Source organism: Hipposideros armiger, unplaced genomic scaffold, assembly GCF_001890085.2.
Source record: "Hipposideros armiger isolate ML-2016 unplaced genomic scaffold, ASM189008v1 scaffold_335, whole genome shotgun sequence".
NCBI lineage: Eukaryota > Metazoa > Chordata > Mammalia > Chiroptera > Hipposideridae > Hipposideros > Hipposideros armiger.
The window spans coordinates 1,038,209-1,056,981 of NW_017731685.1; the positions used below are offsets into that span (position 1 = coordinate 1,038,209).

General features: G+C 36.8%; 1 protein-coding gene across 6 annotated transcripts in view; it reads right to left on the reverse strand.

Moving 5' to 3' along the window:
• The window catches only part of PIP5K1B (phosphatidylinositol-4-phosphate 5-kinase type 1 beta), a 408,785-nt gene that overhangs the window by 113,756 nt on the left and 276,256 nt on the right, over positions 1 to 18,773 (reverse strand). For all 6 annotated transcript variants that reach the window (XM_019661095.1, XM_019661094.1, XM_019661090.1 and 3 more), the window contains exons 11-12: positions 17,281 to 17,365; positions 4,356 to 4,511 (exon numbers count right to left, since the gene is read on the reverse strand). In XM_019661095.1, coding sequence (XP_019516640.1) covers positions 4,356 to 4,511; positions 17,281 to 17,365 — 241 coding nt within the window. The remainder of the gene's footprint in view (positions 1 to 4,355; positions 4,512 to 17,280; positions 17,366 to 18,773) is intronic.

Genomic DNA, 18,773 nt, shown 5'->3' on the forward strand with positions numbered 1-18,773 from the left:
CAAGCCAGTTCTTAACCATCGCGCCACTCGGCCGGCCTCTGTATTAGTTTTAAGTGTACAACATAATGATTTATGTGTATACTGTGAAATAATCACCACAATAAATTTAGCTAACATCCATTACCACACAGTTACATATTTTTTTCTTGTGATGAAACTTTTAAGATCTACTCTTTTAGCAACTTTCAAATATATAAACAGTATTGTCAACTAGTGTCACCATGCTTTATTGTGGATTCTTTTTAATCACTCCCCCCAAACTAAACTAAAACAGACAATAATAAATACAATATAACTTTAGGGTGTTTCTTTAAAGGCATGACAGGTTCAAAATTGTGTATTTTCAGGAAGTGTGTGAATGGAAACTAATCCTAATAGGCACTGTATGTGAATGTGAGTTTTGGGACTTTGGATTTGAAGGGGTAGAGATGGATAGGTGGAGTGAGGCATGGAGGAAAAAGGAGGCAACTGCAGAAAGGCTGGACTCTGGACCAGGAGACCAGACACACATTAAAATGTAGGAGATGGTGCAGCTCTGCCTCAGGTCAAAATAAAGAACTGCTGTTACAAATAACAGATGATAATCATATAAAAATATGAGTAACCAAAAGCGTGCAACGGCCAAAAATGAGAAAGGCTTCAATTTACTATGACAGCTGGCTAGCAATCTTCAATATACTTGATCCCACCTTCTTATTAAATACAGAGAAAAATATGAGCACTCTCAATAACATTGAACACTGGGTCTGAAAAATAACCTCACATCAGACTCCAATGAATTGCCACTAAATATTAAGGCAGATGGAACGGAACTGAGAACAACTAAGTCAGCTTGACTTCATAAATCAGAGGCTACCTGAATGATATTACATAGAAAAACACTATCCATCCACTGACTTGGGCCCAGGTCATACATCGCCCAAACACTGGATAGCTGAGCCCTCAACCCCTTAGAAGCAGCTCCTTGAAGCAGAGTACTGACTGTTTCTTCATGCTCCCATATCCTTTAGTTTTTAAAAAACCTAGTATGGGGGGCCGGCCAAGTGGCTCAGTTGGTTAAGAGCTCACTCAAGAGTTTGAGCTCTGAGCAACAGTGGTTCGATTCCCGGCCCGAGCTGAGCAGCCTCTGAGCTGCAAACAGGTGGCAGGATGGCTCAGCTTAAAAAAATAACAAAAAACCTAGTATGGTAGGCAGACCTCTAGGATGATTCCCCAGTGACCTGCACCTTTGTATAATCTCCCTGTGAGTGTGGGTAGAACCTGGGAATATGATGAGAAATGACTGAAATGACTCCTGTGATTATTTTATCTGACACAGCAAAAGGAATTTTGCAGACATAATTAAGGTTACTAATCTGTTAACTTTGAGTTAGTCAAAGAGGCGATTACTCAGGTGGGCCTGGCCTAATCACATGAGCTCTTTAATTATGGTCTCAAGATCAGAGATGGTGATGACAGACATTCAAAGTATGAGAGAGACTGACTTTTGAGAAATTCTCCATTTGAAGGTGGAGGGGGCTGCGTGGTAAGGAATGTGGATGGTCTCTAGGGGCCCAGCGCGGCCCTCAGCTGTCAGACAGCAAAGACAGGGCGACCTCAGCCCTACAACTACAAGGAAGAGAATTCTGCCAACAACGTGATGAACCTGGAAGAGGATTCTTCTCCAGCATCTCCGGGTGAGACCTCAGCCCAGCGGACATCTTGATGCCAGTTTTTGAGACCCTGATAAGTTGTGCCCAGAGAACCCAGGTTAGCCTTGCCAGTCTTCTGACTGACAGAACAGCGATCTAATAAATAGAGGTTGTATTAAACTGCTGACTTTCTGGTAAATTGTTACACGGCAATAGAAAACTAACATAACCAAGATATACTGGGAATGACAGAAAACAAATAATTAGAAACTAGAGGGAAATTGGGTGATGACTTGGAGCACTGTGAAGGGGAAGTCTCCAAATATAGAGCAATATAAAACGGCCGAACTTTGTAGCAAACTTGGTAGATGCACAGAATTGTCAAGATAAACACATTTTAAAATTGCATGTTAACGTTTTCAAAGAATATGCTCAATAGGTTTTTCTTTGACCTTCAGAGACCTTGTTAGGTGAAATACCTTTAAATTTAAGCACTACGTCCAATACTTCATCTGAAAAGAAAAAAAGCATACTATGTGCCCTACTTTCCATGTTTCCAGGCTTTCTGGATGCTCTGTAATGCATTTATTATCCAGATTAACACCTAGACTCACTGCTCTAACTTTGGAAGTCATAGTGTACATACTATTTGAAAGTTTAACCAATATAGTTTAAAAATAAGTTTATGCTATTTCCCAGACTGCAGACGCTTTGCAGTTTCATGTGTGCTCTAAGAACACCAGGCATGTGAGATGGTAAGGAAGGGATGCTTAGAGAAAGAGGGTGGGTGTTTGCCAGAAGGTGGAGCCATCAACTCAGACAGAGAAGCAAGGGCAATTCATCAGCTCTCTTGTTGAAATCACTAAATCTGGGTAAGGGCAGGCTTATAGGAAGATGAGAAAGAAAGAAACCCAACATGGCACACGTGGATAAGTGCCACAGAAGAGAACAGTAATAACATCCTATTCTAAAGACTCTGAGGAAAAGAAAACCCGGAGAAGAGATCTAATCTTCTACAGGAAGTGGAGGAAATTTTCAGGAAATGTTGCTTTCCCAAAAGAATACACTATACTGATAAAAAAAATCTAAAATGTCACATCCTCTTACAGGATTGCAAGAGAAAAACCAAATGATCCAGTCATTGCATACAGAAAAGTATTTGATAAAATTAAACACTAATTCTTGATAAAAACTTTTAGCAAACTAGGAATAAACAGGAACTTCCTTGACCTGATTATGAGCAAACTTCTCTCTCAACAGTGAAACATTAGAAGCATTCCCTTTAAAATCAGGACAAGGCAAGGCTGCCCACAATCACCACTTCTATTCATCATTGTGCCAGAAGTCCTAGCCAGCAAGTAAGAAAGAAAGGAAAAAGATGTGAGGTCTGTACAGTAGCAACAAATAGCCAGAAAACCCAAATCTTAAAAAGATGCCATTTGGGGGCTGGGTGAGTGGCTCAGTTGGTTAAGAGCTGGCTTGGGATGCCAGAGGGCCCCGGTTTGGATCCCACATATGAGAGCCAGTGACACTGACCTCTATAGCTAAGATGCTGAACAAGAGCTCAACTTGGAGCTGGGCTGCCGTGAGTCGCCAGGGACTGCGTAGGCTGCAGCCCCTGTGGTAGTGGGTTGCCATGGGCTACAGTGTGTAGCCAGCAGCCAGCGTGAGCGGCCAGCAGCCGCAGTGAGCGGCCATCCAGAAGCCGGCGACTGATGTGCCTCACCCGGGAAGAACGCAATGATGGTGCCAACTTGGGCCAGTGAAGCAACGTCCTCTGTTCCCCTTCCCCCAATTCCCCAATAAAAAATCTTAAAAAGAAAAAAGATGCTATTTGAAAAGACACAAAATATAAAGCTATGTCTATATATCCACCCGAGAAATAAATCTAACAAAAGGGAGGTATATATGACATGCAAGAGGAAAATTATAAAACTGATCCAATTCATTAAAGAGGACCTAAATAAATTGATAATAGATCATTAATTGTGATTGTATGTATTTATAAGTATGTGTATATAAGTATATAATATATGTGTGTGCTTAAAAAAATATATACATGCACAGAACCAAGTCTAGTAGTAAAAACACCAAAAAAAAAGTTCAGATTTGTTACTTTCAGGTAGTGGGATTATAAATCTCTGTATTTGAATATTTCACTATTTTCTAATTTTTTTTTTACCATAAACCCTATATTGTATTTTTATACATTTAAAAATTTTTACATTTACTGTGTCATACTATAAATATCTTTTTAAAAAATATTAGTTTTAGGTGTACAAAACAATGCAATAGTTATACTTTTCACCCCTCAAAAAGCAACAGCTCCCTTCCCCCAATCCACTGCCCCACCCCCGATATCATACATATCTATTACAATTCCATTGACTCCACTCCCCACACAATACTCCACATCCTGTGACTATATATATATTAAATTATATTTGACATACAATATTATTCCATGGCAGCTTCAGGTGTACAGTGCAGTGGTCAAGCCTCTACACTGTCCATGAAGTGGTCTCCCTAACAAGACATGTGTCCATCTGACACCCTACAAAATATTGTAAGTATCTTTTTAAAAGTTAGTTAATGGAATTCGTTGCAAGTATATGGAGCAAGTATAGATATTTTCTAATTTTTCTACTGTGAGTTTACATTACTTGTATACATAAAATCACAAGGACTTTTTCTTTTTCCTTTTTTAAAGTTACATTTCTTTACCTTCTTCATCAAGGCTGCTGAAACTTTGCCCTTCAGTCAGCAAATGGCGCTTGTCATCCTTCCATTCCTGGCTAACTGAGGACACAATCTCCTGTGAGGATGCCTTCAGGGCAGCGATGGAGTTGCACCGTTTCTTAGAAGGAGAGGCCTTCAAAGCTACACAGAAAGGAAAAAGGAGACAAATAAAGATACTTACTGTAAAACCACATTATTATTTCATTTATTAAAATTTTACTTATCCTTTTTGAGCATTTTAATCATTATTTGAGTAGAATGCAAGAAGCTGTGTTTTATGAGGAAAGGGAAAAGAAATTGTGTTTTGGCAATTTTATTTGTCCAAAATGACTTGACTTAAATCAGAATATCCTTAGAATAAATTCGAGTTGAAATGTCTCTCCAGATTTTGAAATGAAGTCTTGAGGTGAGATTCAAATGTTTTGTTGCTGAAGAATTATTTTTCCAAGCAATGTTTTTCTATTGCTGCAGGGGGAGACTGGTAGGTTGGTAAATGCAGATGGTCAAGTCAGGAGAATTTCTCATGACCTTAGTTTTATTAACTTGGGACTGGGAATTTCTAAACATGCCAATCTTATCCTCATGTTGCCCAATTTAGCCAAGTTACTTCTGGTGTTTTTTTTTGTTTTTTTTCTTTCAGTGACTTTCTACTGAAATTTCCTGCCCTTTGGGTCTTTTCTAGGTCACGGCTACGCCAGATGTGTAATTTATTCTTGATCTTTGTCCAAACAGCATTCTACAACTTCAGAAGTGCATCTGGAACCTGAACCAAGGCAAATGTACTTCCCATCAATCATGCTCTCGGACGGCTGTGACTTTACTTGGATATGCCATTGGGTGCTGTGTCAGCTGCAGCTGGACCATCCCCACTTATATTCACTCTTTGCTGCAATAATTCCTCTTGGCTTAGTACTGTTAGAGAATTTCCCTGGAGGTTAGGGGGAGAGGGAAGTTGAGGCTCGTTTATGCTTTCCCTTGAACTTGCCTTTGGAGGTTTGCATATAGGGGTAACCTGACATAGAATGCTTTAGAGTAATTGTGTTTGGCCTTGGGAATCTCAGAGTTTAGATTACACTGAGGCCTGCCCATAGGCAGCTTGCAAAAACTTAATTGGAGAAGGACTTTGGGACACACAAATGAGGGCAGAATAGAAGGCAATCTCTCTACTTAAAGAGAAGGGAAGGTTTATGTGTCCCGTGAGCAGTCTTATAATCATCATAATATAATCACCATCATAAATAACTTTTGTAGAGGGCTTCAGCGTTTGGAAGCCAACATTCACATTCCATATCTTGAATTGTCCACATGGGAAGTAAGCCCTTTTATAGGTCCAAAAACTGAGGGAAGTAGGCTTTTTTATAGGTTCAGAAACTAAGAGTAGAAACGTTATGACCTGCTCAAGGTCATGGAGCTAGAAAGCATGAAACCCCAGGTATCTTTCTTTGTTTCTTAAGTTGTATAATTGGTGGCTCACTTCCTAGCTCTTTAGCATTCTATTTTCTGGTTCAAGTAAAAGAAAAAAAAAAAAAAGATAAAAGTAGAGACTTTTTTTCTTTGAGGAGATTTTGAATGTTTAAAAGCTGATCAAAATTGAACTTTATAGTAAATAAGTTGGACCAAGTAAGTTACATTTTTCTTAACTCCTCATCCTATCAAAACTGTGCTCACACTTGCTTTATAGGTGTGAAGGAATCACGCAGGCACTGGCTCTTGATTTTTAATATTTTGTCTGCTAACTTTTATAAACCCCCAACTCTTGTCTTTCAAAATAGTATTTTCAAACTTCTAAGCGAGAGGATCTCAAATGTGGTATGTAAATATTTTTTTACTTTGTAAAATCGACATGTTAACATGCAATGGTTTTTTTTATTGTTACCATGTAAAAATTAATGAATATTTTAAATTTTCCTCAATTTTAAATTCTAATATGTTAAATACAAATAGATATAACCCACATAAATAAAAGCTCTTTGGAGTCCTCAATCATTTAAAAAAAATGTAAAGTGGCCCTGAGACCCAGAGGTTCTAGGACTGCATAGTTCTTAGGTCAATATTAATTTTCTAAACTGAGGAACAGCTAGGATCAAAACAATGTTGGCAGCGTCAAGGAAACGTGAATGAGGGGAGACACTCAGAGAACTCTATGCACTTGTGGCTTATAACAGAGCAAAAACCAAGAGCCCAGAAAAAAATGGCTCTTTATTCAATTTTCAGCATCACATACATTTAGGAGCAGAGAGGACCCCAAAACAACTTCATGCCAGGACCACATAAGGCATAATGAAACATTTACTTCTGTGTTAAATGATGAATCTTCCTTAAAGAAATTATCTAAGTCTCACTCAGCAGATAAGGACTTGAATCTTGCAGAAATTGATTGCCTCAGGGACTTATTTTGACCAGATAATCTTAAGAGGTGGTTTGGATTGCTAGTTACTTTCTTTTGTGCCACAGAAACTCCAAGATTTGTCTTTGGCCAAACCATGTGTGGTGATAGGTATCCTGTGTCCATTCCCAGCCCTACATCCTGCCACTCAACTGCCTCTATACCTCACTGCTCTGCAGCACACCTATCTGCCAATCTTGGACCTATCATGTTCGATCCTATGCCTGGATCTTTGTACATGCCACCCCTTCTACTCAAGATGCCCCTTTTGCCTCTTTTCCTAATGAAGCTGGTTTATATTTTCAAGACTTAGTTTAAATATTCTTCTTTCTGTGAAGTTCTCTTTTGGAAGAATTGGTCTTATTTTTCTCTGTATGCATACAGTAGTGTATGCAGATATGCAAAAATTCTGTTAAGAATTGCTTTATTAAGTTTTAAATCTGTTACATGTTCCAATCCCTGACCCAAAACAGACTATGAAATTACTGAAGGAGGAAATAATTAAAAAAAAAAAGATTTCTATATTATTAATTCTTTGCATAGTGCTAGGTACATAATCGGTGCTCAAATGTTGGTTGAATGAATGCATTATTGTCCTGAAATCTTACGACAGTTAATTTTTAACAAATCAATGTACTATTATAATCCTTTCAGGAAACTGAGTTTTAGTTCTTTAGACATACTATCTAGGTAGATAATTTCAGTGAGGTTTCAAAATTATGGTGACTAATATTTCCAGAAAAACATATAGGAGTTTACAGACATTATTACATTGGCAGCATGACTCAATTCTGAGGTGGGATGAATGGATTTAAGAAGGTTAAACAAACTGATCTGAAAAAAGAAACTTGAAGACCAGGTCCTGTTTTCTTGGGGATGGGGTGGGAAGGGGAAGTTTTCACCTACAAAGAAAGTATGTCTTTAGGCATTAAGGGCTTTAAATTAATCACAGTTGATAAAGCATCTTGAAGTTGTATCTTAACTTAGCAACTTTACTACCATATTTCCCCATGTATAAGACGCACCCCTTTTTGAAAAATTTGGGGTCTAAAATCTGGGTGCGTCTTATACAGTGGTTGTAGATTTTTTTACTTGCATTTCCCGCTTTTTTTGCGTTTGTTGTCTTTGTGCTCATTTTTTCGCACTTGTTACCGGTATATTACGGTAGGTTATGTTTTGCCACGTTCTGCCCAGAAATGGCTCAGAAAAGATTTTCATACAGTGCTGAATTCAAGTTAAAAGTGATCCAGTTTGCAAAAGTGAATGGAAATCGTGCTGCTGCACATAAGTTTGGTCCTCCTCCAACTGAGAAAACAAGCCGAGACTGGCTACGGGAAGAAGAAACCCTACTGAAAACGCCACAGCAGAAGAAGGCCATGAGAGGCAAGTCAGCAAAATGGCCAGATTTAGAGAGGGAATTGAAGGTATGGATTGAAGAGCAAAGGGCAATTGGTGATTCGTCATCAGACACAGATGAGGACAAGCTAATCGTTAGGAGTTTTGACAGTGATGAGGAGTTGTATGAATTTTATGATGAATAAAACTTGAGTTCAATAACTTTATGTAATACTTCTTTTTTTCCAAATTTCGGGTTCCAAAATTAAGGTGCATCTTATACATGGTAAATACGGTAATTAAATTTACTAATTAAATACCCTTTGAAATGCTGGTGGCAGATAAAAAGTCCATTCACTCATTCATTCATTCAGTTACTCATCAAATAATAACTGAGTTGCCGATAGTGTTCCAGGAAATGTGCTAGCTGCTAGGAATATGTATGACAAAACCAGACACAGTCCCTACTTTTAAGGAACTCAAAGTCTAGTGGGGAAAACAGAAAAAACAGCTCAGTATAGCAGAGTATGGTAAGTACTGTGGCAGGAGCACCATCTAAACTGAGACCTGAAGGAAGACCAGGAGAAGGATGAAAAGAGTGTTGTAGGCAAAGGGACAAGAATGTGAAGAGATAGGGAGGCAACCTTGAACATCTTGGGTAACCACAAGGAGTAGGAGTTCAGAGCTGCTGAAGCCTACAGGATAGGGGTGAGTGACAAGTCACAGAGGAGGAAAAAGTGGCCATGTCACATAGGGACTCAGAAGTCAAGAAGTTTGAGTAGTAGGGAATCCATGAAAAAAAAAATTTTTTTTTTAATTGAAAATAGAACTATCACATGACCCACCAATTCCACTTCTGGGTATTTATCTGAAGAAACCTCAAACACCAATTTGAAAAGATATATGCACCCCTAGGTTCACTGCAGCATCATTTACAAGAGCCAAGATGTGGAAGCAACCTAGGTGTCCACCATCAGACAAATGGATAAAAAAGAGGTAGTACATATATACAATGGAATATTATTCAGCCATAAAAAATAATAAAATCTTACCATCTGCAACAACATGGATGGACCTAGAGGGTATTATGCTAAGTGAAATAAATCAGACAGATAAATACAAATACTGTATGATTTCACTTATATGTGGAATCTAAAAAACAAAATAAATGAACAAACAAATAGAAACAAACTCATTGGTACACAGAACAAACTGATGGTTGCCAGATGGGAGGGGGTTGAGGGGATGGATGAGAAAGGTGAACCAATCTATAAAAAGTAAGAGAAAAATATGAGTGAATATTTATCTGATTCCTCAATGGTGAAGTACTTTGTAAACATAAGAATGATTAAGAAAACAATTCTAGTTGTAACAGCCTTAAAAAATACTTAAGAATAAATTCAACAAAAGTGCAAGACTTGTACATTAGAAACTACAAAATATTGCTGAAAGAAATGAAGTCCTAAATAAAAGACATCCACATTCATGAAATGGAAGACTAAATACTGTTAAGATGGCAATCAATCTACAGATTTAACACAATCCTTATGGAAATACCAGCTGCCTTTTTTTTTTTCTGCAGAAATTGACAAGCTGATTCTAAAATTCATAGAGAAATCCAAGGGACCCAAAATAGCAGAACAATTTTGAAAAAGAGCTCACTCTTTGGAAGGAGTTGGACTTCTGATTTAAAAACTTACAACATTGAAACAATCAGGGCAGTATCTTACTGATATAAGGATAGCCATACAGATCAATGGAATAGAATTGAGAATCCAGAAATAAATCCTAACATTTGTGGACAACTGATTTTCAATAAGGGAACAAAGATAATTCAACGGGGGAAAGAACAGGCTTTTCAACAAATAGTGCTGTGACAACTGGATATCTACATGCAAAAGAATGAAGTTGGACCCTACCTTATACTGCATACTCAAAATTAAATCAATATTTGTAAATCATGTATGTAATACCAGAAACTTGTGTCCAGAATGTATAAAGAACTCTTACAACTCAACAATAAAGAGACAAATAATCCAAGTAAAAATGAACAAAGGATTTGAACAGACATTTCTCAAAGGAAAATATAAATAAATGGTCATAAGCACATAAGATGTTCAACATCATTAGTCATTAGAGAAATGCAAATCAAAACCACATTGAGATACCACTTTATATCCACTAGGATGTCTAAAACAAAACAGTCAATAACATACATTGGGAAAATGTAGATAAATTGGATCCCTTATAAGTGGCTGGTGGGATTGCAAAATGATGTATTGGATTGTTGGAAAAGTCATGACGTATTTTGTCTATGTTTTTCAAAGGTCAATTATTTATATAAAGAACAAAGATAAATCAATGATATATTGCCCGTTTTGTTCGATAACCTTTTGCCATCTTTCAGTGAGCTTCATAATTCCTCGTTTTTAGAAGGACCTGTCTTTATTTGTAAAAAACTGAACAAGGTGCTGATCTACAGCTTCATCTGAATTGAACGTTATACCATGCAAGGAGTTTTGAAGAGAGTGAAACAAGTGGAAGTGTGATGGCGCAAGGTCAGGTGAGTATGGTGGGTGTGGCAACACATCCCATCCAAGCTCCAATAATTTTTGATGGGTGATCAAACTTGTGTGTGGTCTTGTGTTGTCATGATGGAACACAACTCCTTTACAATGAACAAACTCTGGACGTTTCTGGATGATGGATTCGTTCAAACTGTCCAATTGCTGACAGTACACATTTGAATTAATTGTTAGGTTCCTTGATAGGAGCTCAAAAAACACAGCACCTTTAAAATCCCACCACACTGAGAGCATGACCTTCCTCTGATGAATGTCTGCTTTCGATGTCGTTTGAGATGAATCATCACGTCGGGACCAAGACCGTTTGTGCACCACATTGTTGTAAACAATCCACTTCTCATCACCAGTTATCAGTCGCTTCAAAAAAGGATCGTTTTCCTCAGTTTTAATAAGCATGTTGCAGATGTTTACATGTGCCATCAAATGAACTTCTTTGAGTTCATGTGGAACCCAAATATCAAGCTTGCTTATGTATCCCAGCTTCTTCAGGTGGTCGTGAATGCTTGAATGATGGATGTTCAAGGTTTCTGCAATCTCTCTTGTTGTGTAACATGGGTTTGACTCAATCAATGCCTTTATTTTGTCATCATCAACCTCGGTAGGCCTCCCTGACCGAGGAGCGTTGTTGAGATCAAAATCACGGAATTTCGTGAACCATTGTTGGCACTGACATTCTTGTAGAGCATTGTCACCGTAAACTTTATGCAACTTTTCACAAGTTTAATGCGCATTCTTCCCTTTACGGAAGTAAAGCAGTAAAATATGGCGAAAATGCACAGTTTAGTCTTTCATCTTCAATTTGTTGTAAAATCTCCAACACTCAACCAAATTGCTCAATTTTTTTTAAGAAGCTAGAACTGTTAGCTGTCAAATGACATAGCAATAACATAGATGTGAATGACTCTAGTACTTCCATAAATGAACTAGTGCTCTCTGTTGCAAAAATGTGTCATGACTTTTCCGACAACCCAATAGCTGCTTTGGAAAAGAGTTTGGCAGTTCCCCAAAATGTTAAACAGCGAGTTACCATCTGATCTAGCAATTCTACTCCTAGGTATATACCCAAAAGAAATAAAAGCATATGCCTATACAAACCTTGGACATGAATAACTGCATTATTCATAATAGCCCAAAATGAAAACAATGCAAATATTCATCAACTAACAAATGGATAACCAAAATGTGGTATATTCATAAAATGGAATACTATTCAGCAATGAAAAGAATAAAGTACAACAAGATGGCTAAACCTTGAAAATATGTTAAGTAAAAACAGCCAAACACAAAGGATCACATGCCATATGATTCCATTTATATAAAATATCCAGAATAGGCAAATCCATATAGACAGAAAATAAATCAGTAGTTGCTAGGGGCTGGGAAAAAGAGAATAGAAAGTGACTGCTAATGGGGATTTCTTTCTGGGGTAATGAAAATGTTCTAAAACTAGATAGTGGTGATGGTTGCACAGCTTTGTGAATATACTAAGAATCACAGAATTGTACCCTTTAAAAGGGTGGCTTTCATACTACGTGAATTCTATCTCCGTAAAGATGTTATGCAAAATAGACTAAAAATCAAAATGGGAAAAAGTCAATAGATTTGACTACTTGAGAAGTAAAATACTTGTTACATTAAAAACATTATAAACTATACAACCTGGGAAGATTGGCAACACATGCCCTAGTTCATGGAGCTGAAGATGCCACTGACTGTACCACTGATTTATATACTGTTACTAAGAAAGCAAAAACACGGTTCTCCCACCACCAGTCCTAGCAGCTTACGCGGCAGGAGGAGCCCAGAAGGAGTCCGCGAGGTTGTCAGCTGAACCTGCTTCTAGGAAGCCAAAAAAGGCGGCAGGAAAGGATAAATCTGCAAACAAAACAGTGCCAACAAACGGGACAAAGGGAGCAAAAGGAAAACAGGCCGAAGTGGCTAACCAAGAAACTAAAGATTGACCTGCAGAAAATGGAGAAACTAAAAACGAGGAGAGTCCAGCCTCTGATGAAGTGGGAGAGAAAGAAGCCAAGTCTGATTAATATCACGTACCACGTGTTTTTGGTAGAATTGTTTCCTAAAGAAAACCACTCCTTGATCTTGGTTCTCCCTGTCAGAATTTTGTGCACTCTGTAACATTTTTGGTTGTAGTAGTCCAGTTTTCCTAGTAACTTTTTTAATGTGCTGTGAAAGATTGAAAATTTGATTATATAGTGCATATGATATTAAATTGTGACTTAGTGGGACTTTGATGTATATCTACAGTGTATGAACATTTGAAGATACTGGTATTTAATATTCTATTAAGCAAAATTAGCTTCCAAGTTTTAAGCTGGAAAGTCACTGGAATACTTGTTTAGAAAAGAATCACAACTACATGACTTCTTAGGTTTTTGGTATGTATGTTAAGAATCATGTACAAAAGGGGCAACCGGTTAGCTCAGGTGGTTAGAGTTCAGTGCTCATAATACCAAGGTTGCTGGTTCAATTCCCACATGGGCCACTGAAGTGTGCCCTCCACAACTAGATTAAAACAACTACTTGACTTGGAGCTGATGGGTCCTGGAAAAACACACTGTTAACCAATTAAAACAATTAATTAAAAAAAAAAGAATTGTGTACACATTGAAATGTCTGACTACTTATCCTTAAATCAACCAATAAAATCTTGATTATAAAAAGAAGGAAAGAAAGAAAGAAAGAAAGAAAGAAAAAACTCCCATGATGGGGAATTTCATGGAGTCTCACTAAAGCTGGGACATTAAGGGCCACATCCCCCATAAACCTACCAGGGGCCACAAGAAAAGTTATGCTTTTCAAACTTGGCAAAGGGTGAAGGGATGCAGTAAATCTTCCTTGAAAATTTGGACCACAAATTGGTATTCACACAGGCTTGCAATCTGAATAAATACTATCTTATGGTCCATTTTAGGCAAACCAAACCAAACCAAAACCAAACCAAACAACCATCTTAAAGAATTCAATTTAATTGGTCTTAATTCGAGACTAATTTTCAGATTTCACTGAGATAGTCAAATGGGAAACAAAAGTTTTTCTTAGAATAAGGTTGAATAAAGATTGATATCTTTAATATGTGGAGTTCATATAAATCATTTGGAAAAATAATAAACAGCTAGTATAAACAGGCAAATATTATGAAGCTCAATTCTGAAGGGAATGACAAATGGCTAATAAACATGAATAATGGTCAAACGTCACCAGTACTTAAGAAATTCAAAATAAAACAACCAGATAACTTTTTTTTTTTTTTACTTTTCCGAGTATTATAATTTAAAGAGAATAATTCTGGCTAAGGGTTAGAAGAGCACAGACTCTTGTGGAAGTCTACAGTGGCACAATCTTTCTGTGTAGTTATGTGCATTTTAACCCCCCTAGTACTCCTTCTTGAAATCTATCTTAAAGAAATAATCATAAATTTGGGCACAACATTTATTTGAAATGATGTTCATATAACATTAGTTAGAAATAGAAAAAGGAGAAATAATTTAAATGTCCAATAATGAAAGAATGGTTAAATAGATGATGGCACACCCATATAATTTTAATGTCGTATTGCAATTTTAAAGGGTGTCTTTGCAGAATATACAATGCTATGGGGAATGATGGTATAATATTATGTGAAAAACAGAGGACATATACTTAAAATGAGACACCATTATACTACCATTTTTGTATAAATACACAAAGCACAGAAATAAAGACTGGTAGGAAGTACATCAACATATTAGTGGTGGCTATTTCTGGGTTGTAGGGTATCAAGTAATTTTCATTGTTCTTGCTGAATCTTTTTGCAGTTTCCAATATTTTTACACTGAAAGGGTTTTATTCTCACAAAAATTAACTCAAAATGGAATAAAGACTTAAATGTAATATCTGAAACCCTAAAACTTCTAGAAGAGGACACGGGATCCTTGCCATTGGTCTTGGCAATGATATTTTTGGATATGGCACCCAAAGCACAAGCAACAAAAGCAAAAACAAACAAGTGGGTTACATCAAACTAAAAAGCTTCTGCATAGAAGAAGAAATAATCAACAAGATGAAGAGGCAGTTTACAGAACTGGAGAAGCTATTTGCAAACTATATATATCAGATAAGGGGTAATATCCAATATATAGAGAACTCATATAACTCAATAGCAAAAAACCAAATAATCTGATTAAAAAATGGACCTGAAAAGATCTTTTACCAAAAAAGACATACAAATGGCCAACAGGTATATGAAATGGTGCTCAACTTCACTAATCATCAGAGAAATGCAAATTAAAACCACAATGAGATATCACCTCACACCTGCCAGACTGGCTATTATAAAAAAGACAAGAGGTAACCGAGTCTTGGTGAGGATGTAGACAAAAAAGAACACTTTGCACTGATGATGGGAATGGAAATTGGTGCAGCCACTTTGGAAAATAATATGGAGGCTCCTCAAAAATTAAAAATAGAACTACCATATGATTCAGCAATCCCACTCTGGGTATACAGCCAAAAGAAATGAAATCACTATACTGAAGAGATATCTGCACTCCCAAATTTATTGCAGCATTATTCACAATAGCCAAGACATGGAAACAACCTAAGTGATCACTGACAAATAAATGGATAAAATGTGGTCTGCACATGCACACGCGCGCACACACACACACACACACACACACACACACACACAGGAATATTATTCAGTCACTAAAAATAATGAGATCCTGTCATTTGCAACAATACGGATGGACCATGGGAGCATTGTGCTAAGTGAAGTAAGTCCAACAGAGAAAGACAAATGCTGTATGATCTGACTTATCTGTGCAATCTAAAAAAGCTGAACTCATAGAGACATAAAGTAGAAGAGTAGTTACTGGGGACTGGGGGTAATATAGGAAAAATGAGATGTTGGTCAAAGGGTACCAACTTTTAGTCATAAGATGAAAAAGTTCTGGGAATCTGATATACAGTATGGGGACTATAGTTAACAACATTGTATTATCCACTACAAAGTTGCTAAGAAAGTAGATGTTAAATGTTCTTACCACACACACGCAAAATCTGCAATTATGTGAGGTGATGGGTGTGCTGAGTAATTTAATTGTGATAATCATTTGGTAATATATATGTGAATCAAATCATCACATTGTACACAAACTTACACAATGTCATGTCAATTATATCTCAATAAAGCTGGAAATAAATAAAAGCCTTAAAAGAAGAAAGTGCTTTACTTTCATCAACAGAAATAAACTCCAACAAATATTATTTTAAAAATCTGTCATATAAATATAAAATATGAACATTCTACTTTTTTAGGTTTTCTTTTTGTGTGTGGCTAAATTGTCATGTTTTGGGTTATGAAATTGGACCACAGAATACCTAAATAATAAAATAACATGTAATAACAGAGTCATTTTTTCCTTTTCCTTAGTTTACAAACTTACTACATAAGTAATACATAACCATTGTGAAAAATTTAATAAATATTGATGTAAGGAAAGGAAAATCCATATAATCCCATGATTCAGAATAACTATTATTAGCTTTGGGTTTGATCATCATTTTCTGGTTCCTTCCTAACGGTTTAAAGTTAGAATATGGATTTGAGACCTTTCTTCTTTTTTAATGTAGGCATTTACAGCTATAAATTTCCCTCTGAGCACTGCCTTCATAGCATCCCATGTTTTTGATATGTGTGTTTTCATTTTCATTCATCTCTAAGCTTTTTCTAATTTCCCTGTGCTTTCTGCTTTGATCCACTGGTAGTTTAAGAGCATGTTGCTAAATTTTCACATATTTATGATTTTCTAGTTTTTGCTCATTATTGATTCATTCCATTGTGATTGGGGAAAAGGAGAAGGGGATTAAGAAGTACAAGCTTTCAGTTATAAGTCACGGGGATGTAATGTACAGCCTAGGGAATATAGTCAATATTATCATAATAACTATGTACTGTGACAGATGGGTCCAAATTTATTGTGGTGATCAATTCATAAGGTATATAAGTGGTAAGTCACCATGTTGTATACTTGAAATGAATATAATGTCAACTATAATTAAAAATAAATTTAAAAAAGATTCTTTGTATAATTTCAATCTTTTTGAATTTATTGAGAATTGTTTTGTGGCCTAACAATAAAGTCTATCCTGGAGAATATTCCATTAGAATAACCACTGTTTTTTTTTTAATTTTTTTATATCTCATTGGAATTTGTTATGCATTTAGTTATGCAGACCAATAAGTATATATATGTGAATAAGTCTATAAGAATTAACTGTACCTTTAATACACCATTTTTATTTGTTGCATATTGTTCCATTATTTTATTGTATTATAATATATTTAACCAATATATTATATGGTTGAACATTTGGGCAGTTTCTAATTTTTTCCATCACAAAATAGGACTTTAATAATTATGGCATCAATAAATACTTGACTGGGATGCTTGACAGTAATTACTAAGTGATTACTGCTCTTGGGAAATAAATAAGGCCAAACTCTTCCAATAAAAAAATCTTGCAAAGATACCCATAGTGAAGTTAGCATGTAAGTGCTAAAAGTAAAAAAGTAAAAAAAATTTTTTCAGAAGACTCTTACCTTGAATTTTCTTGAAAACTCTGGAATTCATAAACTTAAGAAATCTGTCTGCATAAAAGCTTGGTCTGTGAACTGAAACGGTGTCCTGAAAAGACAAATCAGGTATCACAGATTTACCTCTCGGACAGTTCATTTCAAGCTAGAAGAAAGATCTATGCAATGGGTTCTCTTTGGGCTCATGCCTCAAGTGTCATCCAGAATGCAGGATAACACTTTCAGTCAGGAACAAAAACTGGGGACATCAACAAGCCAAACAACCCTAATGTAAATAGTGATACCTAGGTCAAAAAAAAAAAAAAGTGTGCTGGTTTCATCTTCTGGTAATAAGGTGCACAGACACTGGGAAGATTCCTAGGAGACACACTGGGAAGATTCCTAGGAGACAAGGCCTACTGGTGACCCCCGTTTTACTGAATTATCTACTAATTAGATAGAGTTGAACTGCATTAGATAGTTAACGCAATTCTCTCATGCTTGGTAGGAGTCTTTAGGACTGAAGCAGCATTTTATTGCAAATTCAGGGAGATGGATGGAGGAGCTAATTCTGTATGTTTATTCAGTAATCATTTATTTACTATTCAAGATATACAATTCTAGAAATAATATATTTGCTTATTTAATGCTCCATTTTGATTACAGGCTTGTGGATTCCAATAAGGAAACTTCTAAACATTAGGTTTAGATTCTATAAAGTGTCTGCAGTGGGTTTGGAAGAAAAAACACACATTAGACCAGAGGTCTGGAGACCTGGTGCTGGTGTTAGCTCTAACTTTAAAAAGCTGTGGGATCCTTGGAAAAGACAGTGTCTTGAAGCCTCCATTTTTACTTCTGTGAAATAGAGTGTTCAGGAAGCATAAAGTAATTCTGTAATCAGCATGTTATGAAGGACACAGGATGGAGGAACCCTCTTTGGTTAAGTTACAATGGGGGACGAAACGGAGTGTTTACTCTCTCTCCCTTCTATGTTCAAGGCATTATGTAGTCTCTACTTTTCTCAGCTGAAAGGGAAAAAATTTAACCCTGACATTTTAATAGAAGGAAACTTTGATCTGAATGATAAGCCTAAGTTTAATTCTTAAAAACAAACTTGTGAACTTGTTGTTTAAAAGTGCACTCCAGGCTGGCCAAATGGCTCAGTTGGTTAAGAGCTAGCTTAAGAGCGTGAGCTCTGAGCAACAGGGCCACCGGTTCAATTCCCACACGGACCAGTGATGCTGCGTCCAAGCTGAGCTGTCAACAGGTGGCAAGATGGCTCATCTGGTAAGAGCACGCGCTCCTAACAAGACTGCCTGTTCGATGGTGGGCTACGCCTGCCCACAACTAAGACTGAACTCGGCACCTTGAGCTGAGCTGCAGCCTGGATGGCTCAGTGGATAGAGTGAGTGCTCTTAACAAGGCTGCTGGGTTCGACTCCCACATGGGATGATGGCTATGCCCACCTGCAACTAAGACTGATGAATAACAACTTGGCTGGTCTCCTTCCCTAATTTTCC